This window comes from Gambusia affinis, linkage group LG12 (genome assembly GCF_019740435.1).
Source record: "Gambusia affinis linkage group LG12, SWU_Gaff_1.0, whole genome shotgun sequence".
Classification (NCBI taxonomy): Eukaryota; Metazoa; Chordata; class Actinopteri; order Cyprinodontiformes; family Poeciliidae; genus Gambusia; species Gambusia affinis.
Genome location: NC_057879.1, coordinates 1354221 through 1373345, shown reverse-complemented (window position 1 = coordinate 1373345; position 19125 = coordinate 1354221). Strand labels below are relative to the sequence as shown.

Below are 19125 nucleotides of genomic sequence, written 5' to 3'. Positions count from 1 at the left end.
AGTTGTGTACAATTGTGAAGTAGAAGGAAAATTAATCAAAACTTTGTGGAACTATCTTTTGCTGTAATTCCTGCTGCTAGTCTTCAGGGTTTGTCTCTACCAGCTTTGTTCATATAGTGACTGATATTTTTGCACTTACCATTCCAACACATAAATATGTTTTATGAGATATGTGTGAGTCAAGGCAGTTGAGCGAATACTTTTGGCAATATAGTGTATGTGTCAAAGTGTGTCGATGTGTGGAGTTTTGCGAGAGCTTCTCTTTCTGTGTCAACACAAAAAGCAGGTGCAGGTCAGTTTTAATGGCAGAGAATGTGGGTACAGAATAGGTCAGTGATAACATCCCACATAAAAAACTATTCAACAACATGCAACATGTAAAATCTTAGTAACACTTTATTTGACAAAAGTGTCACCAAAATCTCTACATAAAAAATGTCCATAATTTTAAGTATTTTAAATATGAAGCAAGGGAATAATTACCTTGTTCAAGTCTGAACAAAGTTCTCTCTAAATTCTCCTTTTCGTTAAGCATGAAGACTCTGATTTGCTTCAGGTGCTGAGCCAGCATCGTGGGAGTTCTCCTGAACTTGGAGGGAACCCTAGTCTCCTGTCAGGGGAGAAAAAAAAACAAGTTACCTTATTAATGTACTCACTGGACTCCAACATGTCTGAATAAGCCATACAGAGACGCCAGAAATTTTCCACTGAAGTGGAGAAATTTACTGGCATCGGATTTAATGAAAGGGATTGCACCACACAAGTAGGCCTGTCACGATAACAAATTTTTCTGAGTGATTGTCTCAAAAATTATTGCAAGAAATGATAATATTGTTTGAAGACCTTTTTACACTGATTTAATGGAAATGGCGTGATAATGCATGTGATTGCCTGCCAAAGATACATACACTTTATTTTCAAAAGAACACTTAAAGCCAAAGTGGAAATAAATACTGCATTAAAACCAAAAGAGTGCATATTATGAAGTGCGTATACTATATTGCCCTTCAGTAATCATTAGATTTAAATAGAGAAGATGGGCACATCCGACTACCTGATGCAATAGTTCACACTACATGATTTTTTTGCCCCGATTTTCCCCTTAGAACATTGGCCGTTCTATGATTGTCACTTGCGATTTTGTAACCAATCATCCTGTAGTGTGTGGTGTGTTACGGTAGATCATCATTGCCGCTCTGATCTAAATCAGTGGTTTTCCCCAACTGGGAGCGTTAAAGCAGCCTGTTGAATGAGACAGGTAGTGAATAAGAAAGCGCGGATTCCACTCCGTACTTTCTAAGGGGAAAGCACGGAGGGGAATCCCAAACAACTGACACGGTGCAACCCGAAGTCCAGCAGACATTGGAGATGATCAGGGTCGGCACAAGCCTCTATGGGGCCCTAAGCAAAATTTGGTTTTGGGGCCCTCTATTTCTGCTAACAATGTGGATTGATGGAATCAACATTATTGCCCTTCAAGATGCAAATGATTAGATCATTCGCACACCTGCTATACACTTATTGCATGTCTGATGGTGCTGTTTGCATTATACCCTATGCATGTATAATATTGGATACATTTATCAGCCAGTCGATTTCTGGGTTAATTTTGTGGGATCGTGATCGGGTGATACTTGCATGTGAAGCCCATTTTATCCACTGATCTAATTTTCGTCAGCAAAGGTTTAAAAATCAGCCTCTGTCCCCTTCTGCTCTGCAGTGAGAGGTTTGACTGACAAACCGGCCCACCAGGATAGGTCTGCCTATTTACAGCGAACAACATTCACCCCACTGTTGCCAATTCAGTGACTTTCTTGCTACATTTAGCAACATTTCAGACAAAAAAAATTGTTATTGGCCAAAATCAAATTCGGTAGGTTAGGCTCTTTAAAGATTGGTAACAGACAGAAAACTGCAATCGGTGCAGCCCTACACACATATTCATGACATTCTATGATTAAATAATTTTTTTTTTTTAAGCATAACTTCAATAGCTAAAAATTTCATTTACACCAGGTGAGTTTTTCTCCCCTGAGAATGTGGACCGGTACCGGGTTGATTCTGAGCCTTGAAATGATTTTAACAGAAGTTTTACATAACTTAGAAGTTGATGTAAAAATATTGTTTGTTTTAGCCACATAAATGATCAGCAGCAAACATCATATCACCAACTACAGCTTAGAGCAGCTCATTTATATATTAATGCAGCAGCCATGTAGCCTGATGGAAAACACTTTGCTAGACAATATCAAACATTGAGAAATTTTAATTATTGTTTTCAAACATTATCAAACATGCTGTTTTGAAGCCAAAAGAAAACCTCAGAAATATACAGAGCCAAGCAGGAGAATCAACTCATTTCAAGTTAAAACCGAGCTTCACACAAAGACACTCGCATAAATATTTGGCTGTTGAACTGAACTGTTTAAGGTTGCTATAAAACTAATTTTCTATTAGCAGCTTCACAATTTTTTTTCATAAACATTACAATACAAAGACATATTAATAGAAATCTTTATCTTTTCTTTTTTCTATTCTTCCTCTTTTCTCCCTCCCGGAAGGTTAAGTCCTTTTTTGAGACATTGTTTTGCTAACTTATCTTTGACCGGAGCTTTAGAAGTTTGGATGGCTCTGAACATTGCACGGCAGCTCATACCAGCGAAGCTTGAGTGACCTACCACGGCCACGAGGGGGCCCCCAAGAGCAATTTATTTTAGTTTTTTGTCCATTAAATAATGATTTATACATACATTATCAAATATATTACTGTAAAAACAAATCACTTCAAGATGAAATTTTGTTATGACACAGAAATCACTACAAAAAAAAAGAAAATCAGCTCTACTGACAGGGCCCCTTGGTGGCTGCTTAGTTTGCTTATGCCTTGGTCTGACTCTGGAGATGATATATGGAAACAACATTAGTGTTTATTTAACATTTCGTGCAAAGAATATAGAAATGACAAGGGGAGTAGTTAGAGCGAAATTGCTACTGCAGTTGATAAACCCGGTAACTTTTCAGCTGTTCTTTGTTAACGTACGGTAACATAATTAGATTATAATGATATTCATTCAATCAGGACTGACACTAGAGCCACATACATTGCAAGTAGATTGTAGTAAAGCATTGATTAATGTCTGGTTTTAAAATTAGTTAACTAGACTTGCAGCCATTATTTTGTGCCCATTGTTGGACACCACAAGGCACGATCGAACCTGATCAAACCGTTATACCAAGGATTTGTGTCGGCTAATGTGTGGTCTCTCAGGTTTGGATAAGGGGCCGACAATCGGGTGACAGCTCTAAGATTGTGTAGTGTGCACTGGGCATTACACAAAGGAAATGAGGAAGAGGTAAGTGGAGAGCACCAGAGTTGAACCTTTTTTCATTCAGTGTCATCAACAGAAAGAGAAAAAGGCCGGAAGAAACGATAATGCCGATAATTAAAATTAGGTCAATGGTTTTAATTTATTGTGCGATTAATTGATTTAATGTTTTCGTGAAAGGCACGTCTAACTGTGTAAGAGGTGGGCTAAACCCAGGACAGGTTCCTAATCTATAACAGGACAAACAAACATGCACGGCACACACACACACGCACGCACGCACACACACACACACACACACACACACATCTAAGCTCATTCTCCTGAGGGATACTAACCAAACATGCATATTGTTGATGTACAACGCAGGGAATAAACTGAATATATACCCACACAGACATCACACATGCACAGGGAGAAAATGCAAACTCCATGCAGAAAGACACCAAGCTGACATCCCAAAGCCAGGACCTTCCTTCTGCAGCCATGGACACTCATTAAATGAATCAATTTGGATTCATTCATTAGCTGTAAAACTGAATCCTTCAAATAAACAGAAATAAACATTCTGCATCACTCTACATGATGAAATGATGTGAGTTTGACTTTCAGAAGTTCATTAGTGAAATAATTTAACAATACGTCAACCTTCTGAAATTATTATTATAACATTCTACCTGAATGCACTTGTATATTTGTTTAGAAAAGTAATGTGAAAAGTTTTAATATGACTTCAGTAAAACTATTTGAAATGAACAATGTTGCCTGTTGATGTTAGTTATCAACAAACATGTGATACAATGTATAGGACAAGATCTGCTCAGCTGCAACAACAAAACTGGGGATATTACAGCAGGATAAATAGAGTAGCCTATACACTGAAGCAACATGTTACAAAACAATGAGGTTTGACTGAGCAACAGACAACTTTTGTGAGAGGAAGTCCCAAAAAATCAACATATAACATTCCAGTTGCAAAATTAACTTACCAAAGAGACAGGCATTAGACAGATTACAAAGAGGAGTCTCAAACTGAAGAAGAAACCTAAAAGCACATAGGCTACTGGTAAGATATTGGGCTGCAACGTTTGAGCTTCTATATTCAGCCAAGTATAAGACTGATTATCAGTACCAGTTCTTTGCTGGTTTTACATTACTTGAATTGATATTGGGAATAAGCTAATGAAAATAATAAAGACCAGAGTGCAAGAAAATGATTCAGGAAGTTAAAAAAAACCTCATTAAAACAAAGATGTTTTATTTTTATTTTACTTATTTATTATTACTCATTTTTTGTAAGTTTTTTTTTTTTTCATCAACTTATTCTATTGCGTTATTGTTTTTGTATACTTTGGTGCAGTATTAAACCAGTTTTTAAAAGTGCTAAATAAATAAATTTGGCCTTGCAATAATAATAATAATAATAATAATAATAATAATAATAATAATAATAATAATAAATGTGCTTTTTTGGCTTCCGGAAGTAAAAAAAAAAAAAAAAAAACTATTAAAACTAAGAGAATCCATCTTAGTATGTAGATGGGTTTCTGAAGGCAACTCAGCCTCTATTAACACAGGTAAAATTTCAGTTTAACATCTCTCTGTCTACAGCCAGTGAGATGTTATATGCTATGATCCATAATCTATAAAGACATCTAATTTTTCAGTGGTTTTTAAGTATAAATTGGGATTGTATCTTTAGATGTATCTGTACAAAAATGTAGTAATCCAGCTGTTTCAGTAACATCACATTAAGCAGTTTTCCACTAGATTGCCTCTAACCGGTTCGGTCCCGGTTGCATGTTTAAAAAGATAAAGTTCCAGAATGTAAATATATTTATATGTATAACAAAATAACTGAATTGCACATCACCCGGTTAGTACGCAAAGAGCCGGTGGAAAAATGCCTATTGATAATGTGATACACCATAAAGTGGGAGATTTTAATCATCACTTGTTTATATAGTCAAAAGAATCTATTTACGAGTGTAAGCCACCACATAAATTATTAGCATTGTAATGCATTATATAAGTGTTTTTTTGACCAAATTGACCAAAATACCATATCAAATCAAAAAGGGAAAAAAAAAGGAATCAAAATGTAGACTGTTTCACCAGGAGGCCTAGAGTGACAAGCCCTGCACCCTTGCTCCCCACCACATAAATTATTAGTATTGGAATGCATTATATGTATTCCAATACATATAATGTATGTATATGTATTGGAATACATATACATACATTATATGTATATGTATTGACTGAAAAAAATTTCAGTCAATTTTTTTTAGACTGAAATTGACCAAAATACCATGTCAAATCAAAAAGGAAAAAAAAGAACCCAAAATGTTTCAAACATTTATTATAGACGTTACAACTTTCCCCTACTCGATTCCACTGTACAGTCAGTCATATAGTTCTTCAAAGCTTATGAGAGCTTAAAGTAGATTTGGTCATCTAAATATGTCCATATTAAATTATATATTTAACATGATTAAGTCTTTCAGAATTATTACAATTCAAAGAAATTAGCAGCCTTAAAATTTCGCTGCACTTGAGAAATTGATGTTCTTTTTATGTAAATCTGTGAGATTTAAATTTATTATTGAATTGTTTTGATTTGGCCCTTTGATGCTGTTTACTGAAGTGGATGGTATATGGTTGTTTTAGAACAACGGAAGGATACTTGGACATGACTGCACAAAGAAAGGTTCATTGTACAATTTAATGATTTCATGATTTTGAGAATTTGTAATAAAAAGACAGAGTTTGGGGAAGAAGACTGCGGTCGTTCCTTCATTCAATGAAGCTATTGATGTTTACAGGCTTTCCACTCAGAAGAATGGAGAAACGGAGACATCAATAAACATCATTTGTTACAATTGTTTCAACCCAGCTAAGACGTGCAACAATAACAACCTATTCCCCCAGAGAAGAGTGAGCACATGTCAGCAGAATGCGAAATGACCCTAGGAGATACTGCAGAGAGACCAGGTCCAGGGTCCAGACTTTTGGCTCAATATATATCCAGCATGTGAACAAACACTGTTTACTGATATTGAGATAAGAAGAGTTCAGTTAAATGGTGATTGAGACATGCAGCTTGTGCAAAGTTTTCTGACAATATGAGGAAGTAGGTCTTACACTTCACATAACCACCACACGATCTTTGAAAAACACTACATAAAGCTTCAAACTGATTTGACATGCACCAGTCAAATCCATGTTACTAGGTCAAAGGTCCTGATTGTGACGTTCATATTGTCTGCCTGCACCAGACAATATGAACTTATATTGTCTGCGAGTTTAATCAGACTTGTATTGTCTGCTAGTGTGGTGAACACTCTGCTAGATTGTCTGGTGCAGACAGACAATATGAACTTCAATGTATCTAACTGATATTTAGATCAGTGATGTGCGGTCAGGGGAGGCAGGTGAGGTAGAGCCTCACCTGTCATCATAAAAAAATAATATATGATAATGATAAAAATAATTTACATTGCTATATTTACTCTGTGGTTTGTAAAGTGTTTATTTTTCATTTAGCTAAACAAATTTTGATAATTTTTCTTCAAAATTGCTTAATTTTCGCAATTTCCCATTCAAATGCTAGGAAGCAGAGGCGGTGAGGCAGCAGCAAGCTGAGCCTCTCCTTGGATTCTCGCTAACTGCACTGGCTGACATTTGATGGGAGCATGTTCCCCCTGTCTTTACGACACCAATAAAATAGTTTTAAAACATTTAATATATAAACTAATTTTCCATCATTTAGCTTATTAATATAATGTACAGGGTTCTTTGTCACCAACTGTGTGTGTTATGTGTTTTGTATGCTGAGAACCAATCATAAACGGGAGCGGTGAAGCAGGCAGGTTTCTTGCCTCATGGCAGAGGGCATTCGTTATCACAGACATTGGTTTTGTGACTCCACAACTGCAGAGTAAGTGACAGTGAGCTAGCCATACAGTAAAATAAATAAAGTAGTACAGTGATGTTTATGTTTATTTATTGTTCCCTCTTCTCCGACATCAACATGGATGACTACATTTCTACACTTAAACAGTTTTCTAAAGTGGATTTTCAATTGAAGCTGGAAATAACTAAAGGAAGATCAACATCAGAGCTGAAAGGTTTGCTTTGAGACAGACTGATGACACTCAAACTGAGTGGTATGCAAGAAAAGACATGTCAAGGATAGACTTGGCTTTGGATGAACGGATATTATCCGTAAGTAAAGGCAATAACATTCTTTTGTTTAGTTTTTGTAAAAGAAAATGTGCATGTTGTGAGCTGCAGTTTATGAGTAAAGAATTCAATAAAGAAACAATCCACAATCTACTGTTAGATTAGCTAGTAGATTAGCTATGGTAGATAGCTAATCTACTAGCTATGCTATGGTAGATTAGCGGTAGCTAATCTACCATAGCAATCACTTATTAATAGAACATTAAGCCTAAAAACATATCGCAGCAGCAAGCTGAATATTCTGTTCTTTATGCAAAATATTTTTTGGTGTTAAATCCTAAAACATAAAGTGGCATTGTTGTCAGTTGCTATGGCAACTAGTATGTATCTTGGCTGACACAAAGAGGAAAATATGTTTCAAGTTGTACTTCACTTTTCCCTTTGCTGTGGAGCATAGCATGAAATTAATAATACCTAAATTTCCAAGTTTCATAAATGCATGCACAAAATTTCTGTATGTAAACAATGACATGTAAGTTGTACATATTTATAAATCTATATAAGTTTTGAGTACAAGCATTACAAGTTTTGAGAAGAAAGACATCAAGCATTATTAAAAGTATTAAAAATTTTGATAACAAAGGACATAAAATCCTGCTTTCAGACTGAAAATGTGTGGTCTTGGATTATGGCAGAAAAATAATCCTCAAGCGAGCAGAGAGTTAAATTGCAAGTGAAGATTTGCTCCAAGCACAGACTATTTCTGAGCATGAGGAGACGTTTTGTGTACGAGCATTCCAAGTTTTGAGAAGAAAGACATGAAGTCCTGCTTTCAAAATAAAAATGTAAGCATAAGTATTAAATGTTTTGAGAACGAAAAACATAAAATCCTGCTTTCAGACTGAAAATATGTGCTCTCAAATTTTTGCCAGAAAAATTGCCCGACAGTCTGGGTCCAGTTCTGTAACGATCAAAGCAGGTGAATGCATCCTCAGTCACCGAACCCAGCTGGAGCCTCCACTTAACCCCCCACTCAGAGCCTGCTGTGATCAGGAGAAGGTCAAGAACTCTGGTCTTATCTATTTATAAAGCTCTCATCACTATTCAGGTCTTTAAGCACATACCAGGTTCATACCAGTATTGCTGTTCATACCAGTATTGCTGTAGCAGTTGTTTTAAGTCAACATTTAAAACAACTGCTTTCCAGACTTCTACTACCTTTTCACTACAAGCTGGGTGTATTTACAACAATATTTAACCCTCAAATAGCTATAATCACATTATTTACAGAGCTGTGCAGTCAGGTCACAGGCCTGTAAATTATTCTGCCCATCACAATTTGTGACCAGTGTGATTTTAGCTACCAGAAAACTACCAGAGCTCTTAGAATAATTTCTTAATCATTTATCGATTTATTAAGCGGCCACAGTTGGTTAACATATTTTATCGACAGCACATAAGCAATCAGTGCGATTGTCGGTCAAACAGTGTTCAGCCTCAAATACAAAATAATACATTATATTTTCTTTGACAATGCGATTGTAATTAAGGAGCCCTGAAGCTTACAATCTCAGCTGTATCAGTATTTATGCAGTATATAAGTAAATATTCTTCTAAAACGCTAATCTTCCAGACCTACTTGCACGCTATCGCCCCCTGCTGTCACAGAAAATTATGGGTCACAGATTTTCTTGTAACACCCGTTTCAACATGAATGCCCCTTTATGGCTGCACTCCGGACTCGATGTAAATGTAGTCAGAAACATTTTAAAACATACTTTCAATTCTTCAGTTAATTTGGTTCGTCTACCGAATGATTCGAAACAAGTGGGCTCAACTGCACCTTACTTATTTAAAAAAAAAAGTTCAATTAACGCGAGGTTAGTTTGTGTTTTGTTGTTGTTAGCCATGCATCATCAGCAGTGGGCGGTGCTGTTCGTTTAGAATTTCACCAAAAGGTGCAGAAAGATTAAGCTAAATTCTGTGCTGACGTTTGACAGGTAGCACTGGGCATTTTCGCAAACTAGCAACATAACATTAATAAGTAACTTTAAAGGGCGAAAATGGTAATAGTTCCGATATGCTGAATCGAAATACCAACCTCAACCTGTCTACCCTTATAAGGTGTTACCGAGTTCTACATTGAAAGCGTCATGTTACAGTCAAGGTTGCAAGAGGAAGCTCAACCTTTGTCCGGTGGCTAATGTAGCTGCTGATACCACTGCCGAGCTACCAGCTATTAGCATGGGTAGTCACTCCTAACAGTGAGCTATATCAGGTGAATCCTGCAATGCAGTACAAAAGCTTGTTCTAATGTCCATCTGTATTTACCTGTCAGATGTGTCGTTGGTTCGTCGCAGCCACGGTAGAACAGTCTGCAAAGTAACCGTTCCACCTTGGGTGAACAGCTGCTGTATTGAGGGGGAGGGGTCCAGATCGGTGGGTTGCACCATTACCGTAATACCCTGTGCAACACGCACGGAAGCAGACAGTCGGTGCGTGTGTGTGTAAAATTACTTTTCCTGCAGGTTCCAACTCAGAAAATCCATTCATTTCCCTTTTTCACGAAAGGAATTCTAACTGAAGGACAGGGGAAAACTCCGGTTTGTTAACGTGGAGTCAGGGCCGGCCCAAAGCAGAAGCGAACTAAGCAGCCGCTTAGGGCTCCAAGCCTCAGTGGAGCTGAATTATTTATTTTTTGTAATAATTTCTATATCATTATAATATGTGAAACAGACAATTTTATTATGAAGTGATTTGTTTTTACAATCATATATATTTGATAATGTATGTCAAAATTATTATTTTATTGGTAAAAAGAAAAATAAAATGCTCTTGGGGGCCCCTGGTGGCTGCGGTAGGTTCTGCACTCTTTGCCGGTAACATGAGCTGCAGTGCAATGAGCAGAGCGCATCCAAAGGTCCACAGCTCTAGTCAGAAGTTAAGTAAGCAAAACAATGTCTCAAAAAAGGACTTCTCCTTCAGGGAGGAAGAAAAGAAAGAGGAAGAATAGAAAAAGCCAAGATAAAGGTTTGTTTTAATCTGTCTTGGTAATGTAACGTTATGTAATGTAAACAATTTGTAAAGCTGCTAATATAAAATTAGCTTGATAGCGACCTTGAACGGTCTAGTTCAACAGCCAAACATTTATGCTATGGTCTTTGTGGGAAGCTGAGTTCAAACTTTAAATGAGTTGATTTCGGTTGGCTCTGTATATTTCTGAGATATTTTTGGCCTCAAAAAGCAGTGTTTGATAACTTTTGATAACACTAATTAAAGCTTTTCAATGTGTGACATTGTCTAGCAAAATATTTTTATGTCAGGCTACATAGCTGCTACATCGATGAGCTACGTAGTTGGGGATATGTTGTTTCCTGCTGAGAATAGTTATTTTGCATAATTATTTTGAGCGTAACAAACATTATTTTACATCAACTAATAAGATATGTGAAATCTCTGTTAAAATCATTTGAAGGCTCAGAATCAGTCCCGGTACTGGTCCACATTCTCAGGGGAGAAAGACTCACCTGGTATAAATTAAAGTTGTAGCTATTGGAGTTATGCTTAAGAAAAATAAATCTAATCATAGAATGTCATGAATATTTGTGTAGAGCTGCACCGATTGCAGTTTTCTGGCTAGTCCCTGCCGATTTTGATTTTGGCTGATTTGTATTTTTTTTTTTTTTTTTTTTGTTTGCTAAATTTGAACGTCACTGAGTGGGCAACAGTGGGGTGAATATTGTTAATTGTAAAAGTTCAGACTTGACCTGGTGGGCCGCTCTGTCAGTCAAACTCTGGCGCAAAAGGTGGCTATGCAGCGCATGCAACTCATAGGGGCGCTGCACTATATGGGGCGCAAAACGATGAAGGGGATTTTTTTCTAGTCAGCATTTTAAGTACTTAACAGCAGTTTGTGTATGAAATGATCAATAAAAGAGGAACAGCACTGATTAGGCGCCCCTCCCCCCCTGCCAGCCGCTCTCCCCTCCCATACAGGTAGCTTGGGCAGCGTCCCTTCGAGAACGCGCTGAGGCGCGTTTTTTTCTTTTAAATTTGTAGTAAAGTAGTTGCTATAAATGTCTGACAGACACACCGATCACACACATCTCAACAACAAGTGTAATAATAATGACCATAACAAAACACGCGAAATATTGGGGTCAGCTAAATTGTCGTTACTTACGGGACCTAAATAGGACTCCACGAACTGATGCTGTTGTCATGGTTACCTAGCGGACACTACGCAACCGCAGTGAGCTGCTATCAACCAGTGTCTTTTTAAAATGTCCACCCGATACTACACTACACTTAGAAATAAAACCTCTGGCAAAAATATAGATGGTAGTGGGAAGACAACAATCACAGTGAAGTTGAATAGGGGCATTATTTTAAAAATTCAATCATTTGAATTTTTCTCTTACGCAACCCACTTCCTCCATTATTTTTATTTTTATTATTATTATTATTATTATTATTATTATTATTATTATTATTATTATTATTATTATTATTATTATTATTAATAATAATAATAATAATAATAATAATAATAATACACTGAATATGTCATGTACATATTCAGTTGTCACCCAGTGGGTTTGATATCAGACAGAATGGGTCAGGTGAGGAAACGCAGAACCTAAAGAACCAGGCATCAGACTCTTCATCCCTCAGTCATTTCCTGAGACCAAAAAATAATATAGATGGCAATTTAATGAACAAATCATCCAAATAGATTAATAGCAAATAAATAAATATTGTGAAGAGAACATCAATAACGTTTGTTAGGATTGTGTAGGAAAAATGTTGATATCTTTTATAAATAGTGTTTTGTGGTCAATATTATTTCACCATTTTATTAATGTGGGTTGCCAGTTTGGATAAGGCTTCCTATCAAGCTATAAGAATGATAGAAAACATGCTAACAAAAAGCCTCAGACCTGCAGCTCATAGGAGGTTCTAGACACAGGCTAACTCTTTGGCTCACTTCTGCAAGTTTATGTCCTGGGAGGGTGGGGGGCGCCGGTGAGATGTTCGCATCCACCTAAAAAATATGTAGTTGCGCCCCTGGTCAAACTTCTCACTGCAGAGCAGAAGAGGACAGAGACTGATTTTTAAACTTTTGCTGACGAAGATCAGATTAGGGGATAAGATGGGCTTCACATGTAAGAATCAGCAGATCACGATCCCCCAATATTAAGGAAATTGGAGCCCAGAAATCAACTGGTCAATAAATCAGTTGGCCAATAAATGTATCCTGTATTATACATGTCTATAATGTAAATAGCATTGCCAGAGATGCAATAAGTTTCTAGCAAGTGTGTGAATGAAATAATGATCTCCACGGTTTTCTGGGAGTCAACCAGAAGACTGTACACTTCAGACACCTGCACACATGTTTGCATAATTAACCTTACAATATCAGAATATGTTGGAATGTCTATGTACTGAGTGACAACCATAGATATCAAATATAATTCTTCAAATTATATTTGAAGAAAAGCTGAAAAATGTTATGTAAAAGATATTGTTTTATAAAAGGCCTAGATTGTTATATTTATTATATTCTACTTAATACTTATGTGGTTTTGTGCCAGAGCCATATGTTTGCTATGGCTTTGGTAAAATGATGTTTGGCCAAATACTGTTTTGTTCTTAATCCGTCCTTCATCCACAAATCCTGATCACACTCAGGATATTGAATGAGGAAGAGGGCTGTAAGGGTCCACTTCATTATTGTAAATGGAGACTTCTAACAAAACATGGAAAAACATGAATGTGGCAGACTTGTAGGGAGAAATATCAGCACTCTGATTTCATCTGTGCCAGATAAATGTGCTCATCCAAACCTTGCATAACATTTTTAATTCCGGTACCTTCGTATGTAAATTATGACATGTGCAGCAGAAGCTTGCAGGCAATATAGAGCACAAGTAAAAAGGGGAAAACTGGCAATATTTTAGTAAGAATCTTGGTGCAGAAAGATTCTCACTACTAAGGAAATACTAATCCTTTGGTTAGATAAAATGGTCACAAATGACAGCTGTACTTGACTTGTGTGACAGCATCTGTGGCTGTGTGTATTAATGAGAGAGAGACAGAGTAGCTGGATGGAGACAATATTATGTGTGCCTGTATCCATCCCATAATAATTTCCATGTGATCAAGTCAGGCTAAACATGTGTGTGTGGCAAATGTTACCAAAGCTGCCGTTTCCTGATTGGATGCTGCCTACACATATTCAGTATGTACCCGTTGGCTCTGAGATTTGTGTATGATGGGGAAAGAGAGAGGGTTAGTGGGAGATATAAAAGAGGCGGGGGAGAGAATGACATTGGAAGATGCAATGCACAAACAAAGAGCAAATCTATTCTGAGCCAGGTGAGATCATACATTCTACAGCTAGAAGAGCAGGTAAGAGTCTATGAGTGTTCCATTTGTTTTTTGACTTTAAAGTTGTTTTTCTCTCTTTAAGCATGCTAGCTTGATCACTGAACATTTTCTGTGACAGAGATTTATATATTTAGTTTCATTTACACATTTAAGACAAAAATATTGGTGAGAATGATGCAGGAAAAACATATTCTAGTTTACATCTGTCAGTCATTCACCACTAAGATGACCAAAAGCTGTCATTCTTAGTTGTTTAAAAAAAAAAAAAAAAAAAATTATTTATTTAATCCATTTCCAGTTGTTATGTATCTTGGGGTATAGTCTGTATATCGTCTGTGGCTTGGCTTCTCAAAGCAGGACACGATGCTCCAGGTTCAAGTTTTGAGAAGGAGGATATGTTTTGGGGGGTAATTAAAATTTTAAAGTATTACCAGCATGTGCAACAAGAACCTTTTGTGTGTCCATATGTGGAGTTTGGCTCTGGAATAGTTTAAAGGCTGAACTGAAATGAGTAAGCCTAAAGCAGTTTAAAATAATATATAAAGGGATAGTTTCTGATCAACATAGGAAAGATGACACAAATTTAATATTAAATTTAAAATATTGTGTACATTTATTTAATTTGCAATATAATTCATAGGTCATTTATTGTTTTAACTGGCATTTTGTTTGAGTAGAGTAGATGTTAACAGGCATAAAGGGTGGAAGTGTTTACTTATAGCCACTAATTTTCAAACAAGAAACTGTTGAATAATGGGCAGAGGAGATATCTTGAAGATTTATTAGTCCATATTATTTATTTAGCTGATTCTCCTTTATTGTCTTTCCATTTGATTGTTTTATTCTTACAAAGTCTGAAATAAACCTAAAGTGAAAAAATGCTTATTTTTTGAAAACTCAAAATATAAGTTCCATATGATGTTGGAAATTATATTTTGATATTTTAAATATAAATGAGACAAATCAGCAGTTTCATGGTGGTGCACTGTGTAGGTTGTTTGTGTTATGTTCCTCTGTGATAGACTGACAAACTGTACATGGTTCAAATCAATTTTAATTCAGTTTTACATAGCGCCTTCAATTCACAAATGTCGTCTCAAGGCACTTTACAAAGAAAAAGAGGAAAAAAATATTTTCAGTTCAATCACGCATACATTCCAAGTGATACTATTAATTAAACAGTATAGTATGCTCAATGAATTATTCAAAGTAGTTCAAAAAGTTTCAAAGAAAATTGTCATGGTGTATCCTCCTTTAACTCAAAGAGTGCTAGGGATAGTTATCCTGTCCAGTTAATTGATGATGATGGATGAATTCAAGTTGTTTCAGAAAAATGTGAGGTTGTTCCTACACCTCTGAACTGATCTGGCTTCAGTGATGAAGAAAGAACAAACATAAGACAATGGAAATAGAGTTTAAACATAAAGAACATGTTTAAACTGCAAATGAGGGAAACCAAAATATCACCTGCCCAATTTAATATAAGCTGAGAAAATCAAGAAAAAGATTAGTACATAGATTGAAATTGAACAATCATTAAGAACATAAAAATAAAAAAGATAGCTTATGGATAAAAACATCAGCTCATAAATTGATGTGTCCAGAGATGGAGTAGAGTGCAAGACACCCTGCCCTCAACCTCCAACGAGTACTGGAGACAGCTACCAGCCACCCCCCATGAAATCACACAGCATTAAGCTGGCTCAGGAGATGGACAGATGAATGGTCAGACTTAAAGTTACAGATATCTATCACCTGATTCCATTTTAACCTGCATGGGTCTAATAACACATTCATGAGATGTATCAAAAGTGTTCTATTGATAAATGCATCGCATTCAATGGATATTGCCAAAAGGGTGAATCAATCTGTGCTTTTGTTTTCATGTTATGAAAGAGACCTGTTAGCAAGGTCACTGTGGGATAGTGCATAGATTCTAATGGGCTCTTTGCACATTAGCTTTCGCGTACAGAGATAAGCGACTCGGTCACTAAGGGTCTATTGAAAATGGCATTTTACACTAGGTGTTTGCAGGGCGTGGCCAAGGTAACAATAATGTACATCGATCCGGAGCCCTAACAAGTAAGCTGGAGAAAGGTTTCAAGATGTACTCCTCGTTAAACATTCACAGATATGAAGTTGAGTTTTACTTTCTTAGAACTTTATAGCGCTTTTCTCAACTGCGCAGATATTACTTCAAGGCGTAGTGTTAACCAGTTTGTATAATCAGAAGTAGGTATGACACAAAGTCATGATTGGGGTGAATAATTAATACAACTGATGCAAAAAAGTAAGGTTTTTTGCAGTGGCAATAATAATAATAATAATAATAATAATAATAATAATAATAATAATAATAATAATAATAATAATAATAATAATAATAAAAATAATAATAATAATAATACCAAAACAATAAATTTCCCCCAAAAAACAGAAGGAGAAAAAAAAAACCAACAAAAACAATTATAATAATAATCAGTGATACTTCAAAACCCAATAGAGTCCACAAAAGGTCCAAGAACAAAGAGAATAATTATGTTCCCTTTTCAATACTTTAGTTCGTTTCCTGTAGGGAAAGTGTAGTTCTGTTTTTCTATCACCAGATGGTGGGTGGGTAGCTCCCATCTTCCATCATCAAGTGAGTCTATGCGAGGGGTGTGGGGGCGAGAAACCTGACCTAAAAGGCCAGATAACACACATTAAGTTCATATATAAACATTATATTCATATAACTAAATGGGGGGACAAGAAGACAATTAAATACATACTTGCTATATTTTTACAACTTCATAAAAATAAAAAAAGAAATCCTTTTAAAAAGTGCACTTCATAATTCAAGTTCAAAATTGCCTAAATAATATAATTAGCAATTGTTACAGACAACTAATATTGAATCAAATCAATCAACTTAAAAATGTGATTGATCAAAATACCTACAAACAAGCTACAAATTTCATTGCTACACCAACATGGAATGCAACACCAATAAAGAAATCAGGGGGAAAAAAAATAATCAAATCTAAAGTTGAAAGGTAAACCCTTAAATATTAAAGGTGTGGTCTTAAATTTGGCTGCAACAATGTGATTCTACATTAAGTAAGTAATTAATAAGTAGACTAAACTGATGTGGACCACTGATTCTTGAGTTGGTAGCTTATGTTAACTAGCGGAGCAGAGCGAAAATAACGCCCTATTATTTACTCACCGTCGAGTAATGGATTGTCTGAGGTGGATGCAATGGTAACATGTTCAAATCAGGAAGGTATACCTGCTGTCAATGGCTCACAACCTGGCGAGTGGTTCAACGGGAGGGAAATATTAGCGGCACTATCATTGCAAATACTATACAACGTCAAGTCAGATGGTATTTAACAACTCACCGCAAATCTTCAAGTTTTAGAGATTAAATGAGTGATGAGTCGATTTAGAACTCTCAGGTTGTTTTATAAACAACCGATGCAACAACCAACAGTGAGCAGAAGCAATGTGGGGAGAAAAGAGGACAAACCCGGAAGCACACGACAATCAACTTAAAGGGACAGCTTAAAGGAAAGGTGATTGCGTCATGGCGGCCACCTGGGTTACAACTTTGTGGCTAACATTAACTATAGCTCATGCTACTAGGAAATATTCTTGGACATTTTCATTATACAAATGTGATATTTAAGTATGTAAACAGTTTAATCCATTCTAACGGACAATGTTTTTACTTCATTTTGTATTTATTTTCAAGTATATTATGTGTGTTTTACTGTTGTTTGTCTCAAACAGAGACCAACTAATGGGGTTGCATTTTGCTTCAGAAGTATGAAGAAGCCCAACATGCCCAATGGCTTAGCAGTAGGGCAGCACTGATATCAGAGTTCCCTTTGAACTTGACTGTTCAAGTTCAAAGGGATTGCTTTTAGAAAAATATGGCCGTGTTCCTTAAGGTCTCCGTGTTATTTCATTTTATTACATTTACATGCTTCTTGTGAAGAGCTCAAATAGGATGGTGTTTACAGCAGTGTTTACAGCAGTGTTTACAGCAGTGTGTACTAGGGGTTGAACCAATTAGTCGACTAGTCGACTCTAGGACATCTCGCGAGTTTTTACATTTCATGTCGACTAGTCGCAGTCATGTGATTGCCGGTGGTGACAGCCTGTGCTGATCTGACAGCACAGTAGGCTATACGTCACAAGACACAAGAAAAATAAGTTAATACATTAGTTTAAATGATATGTAGATGGATGCATATTTGTGGTTTTACAGTGTTTTTAAAAGGAGATGGAGTTGCAGCTGCAGTCAACTACAAAACACGAGCCGTCTAAAACTCGCCCCCTTCCCGCTAAGGATGTCACTTAGCCGGCTCGCGAATGTCTTTGTCACGACGATCTAACTAATACATTATGATGTTATGTTGCTGATTAAATAAAGATCTGTGGTAATGCCATCTAAAAGATGTGCGTTTCCTTTTGAATGTTGGTTTCCCAGCAACTTATTATTTATCATAAACTATCCCGATGTTTTGTTGTTTCACTTGTTGCTGTTCTGTGTAAATGCCGTATTTTTCCGTGAAAACGGGTAATAAAGCCTGTACGTTACTCCAAAGTTTGCGTCTTGCGTTGCTATGACATCACAACGACTAGACAACTCGACATCGACTCGACTTTTATCATGTTGACGTTGACTAGAAAATATCTTAAATCGTTCAATCTGCTGAGTCAGCAGAGCTTCCTGCCGCGCATCGGGCGGAGGAGAAGCAGGTGGTTTCGTTGAATTCAGCTGTAACCAAACGGGATCCGTTCATAACAAGTTTGGCTTGTGATGTTCCAAAAGCACCATGTAGTCAGTGTGATAATTTGACTCCTATAGTAACTATCCAGAGATCATCAGCATCAGCCGGTGTTTAGAAAAAAAAAAGTCAGACCCGACTGTGCAACAAACTTTTCCCCGCTGCTCACGAAGAATGATCTGTTTATTGCTCTTTTAATTCTCCATAATAGACTTAGTAAAAGCAGGAGAAGGGGATTGTGTGTGTGTGTGTGTGGGGGGTTAATATTTGCCGTGAAAATAGCTAATAAAGCCTCCAAGTAGTTGTGAAGGGTTTTTGCGCTTACGTCACTATGACGTCACCGCGACTAGTCGACATCGACTCGACTATTATCATGATGTAGTCGACCTTAAAAAATATGTAGTCGTTCAACCCCTAGTGTGTACAGGCGGATCAGTTGCTCG

The 19125-nt window shown here is 36.5% G+C and overlaps 2 protein-coding genes across 4 annotated transcripts in view; one reads left to right on the top strand and one right to left on the bottom strand.

Annotated features, from left to right (window-relative positions):
* Nucleotides 1-11727, bottom strand: part of agla (amylo-alpha-1, 6-glucosidase, 4-alpha-glucanotransferase a) — a 104850-nt gene extending 93123 nt beyond the window's left edge. The window contains exons 1-3 of one of the 3 annotated variants that reach the window (XM_044133434.1): nucleotides 9843-9937; nucleotides 4316-4371; nucleotides 484-610 (exon numbers count right to left, since the gene is read on the bottom strand). In XM_044133434.1, the coding sequence (XP_043989369.1) occupies nucleotides 484-610; nucleotides 4316-4330 (142 nt within the window). In that variant the 5' untranslated portion in view covers nucleotides 4331-4371; nucleotides 9843-9937. Of the gene's footprint in view, nucleotides 1-483; nucleotides 611-4315; nucleotides 4372-9842; nucleotides 9962-11694 lie in introns of those variants that run through there. The other 2 variants (XM_044133436.1, XM_044133435.1) reach the window with 2 other exon arrangements.
* Nucleotides 10416-19125, top strand: part of LOC122840793 — a 51683-nt gene continuing 42973 nt past the window's right edge. Inside the window, exon 1 of the mRNA XM_044133441.1 lies at nucleotides 10416-10541. The gene's annotated coding sequence lies outside the window, so the exon portion shown is untranslated. The remainder of the gene's footprint in view (nucleotides 10542-19125) is intronic.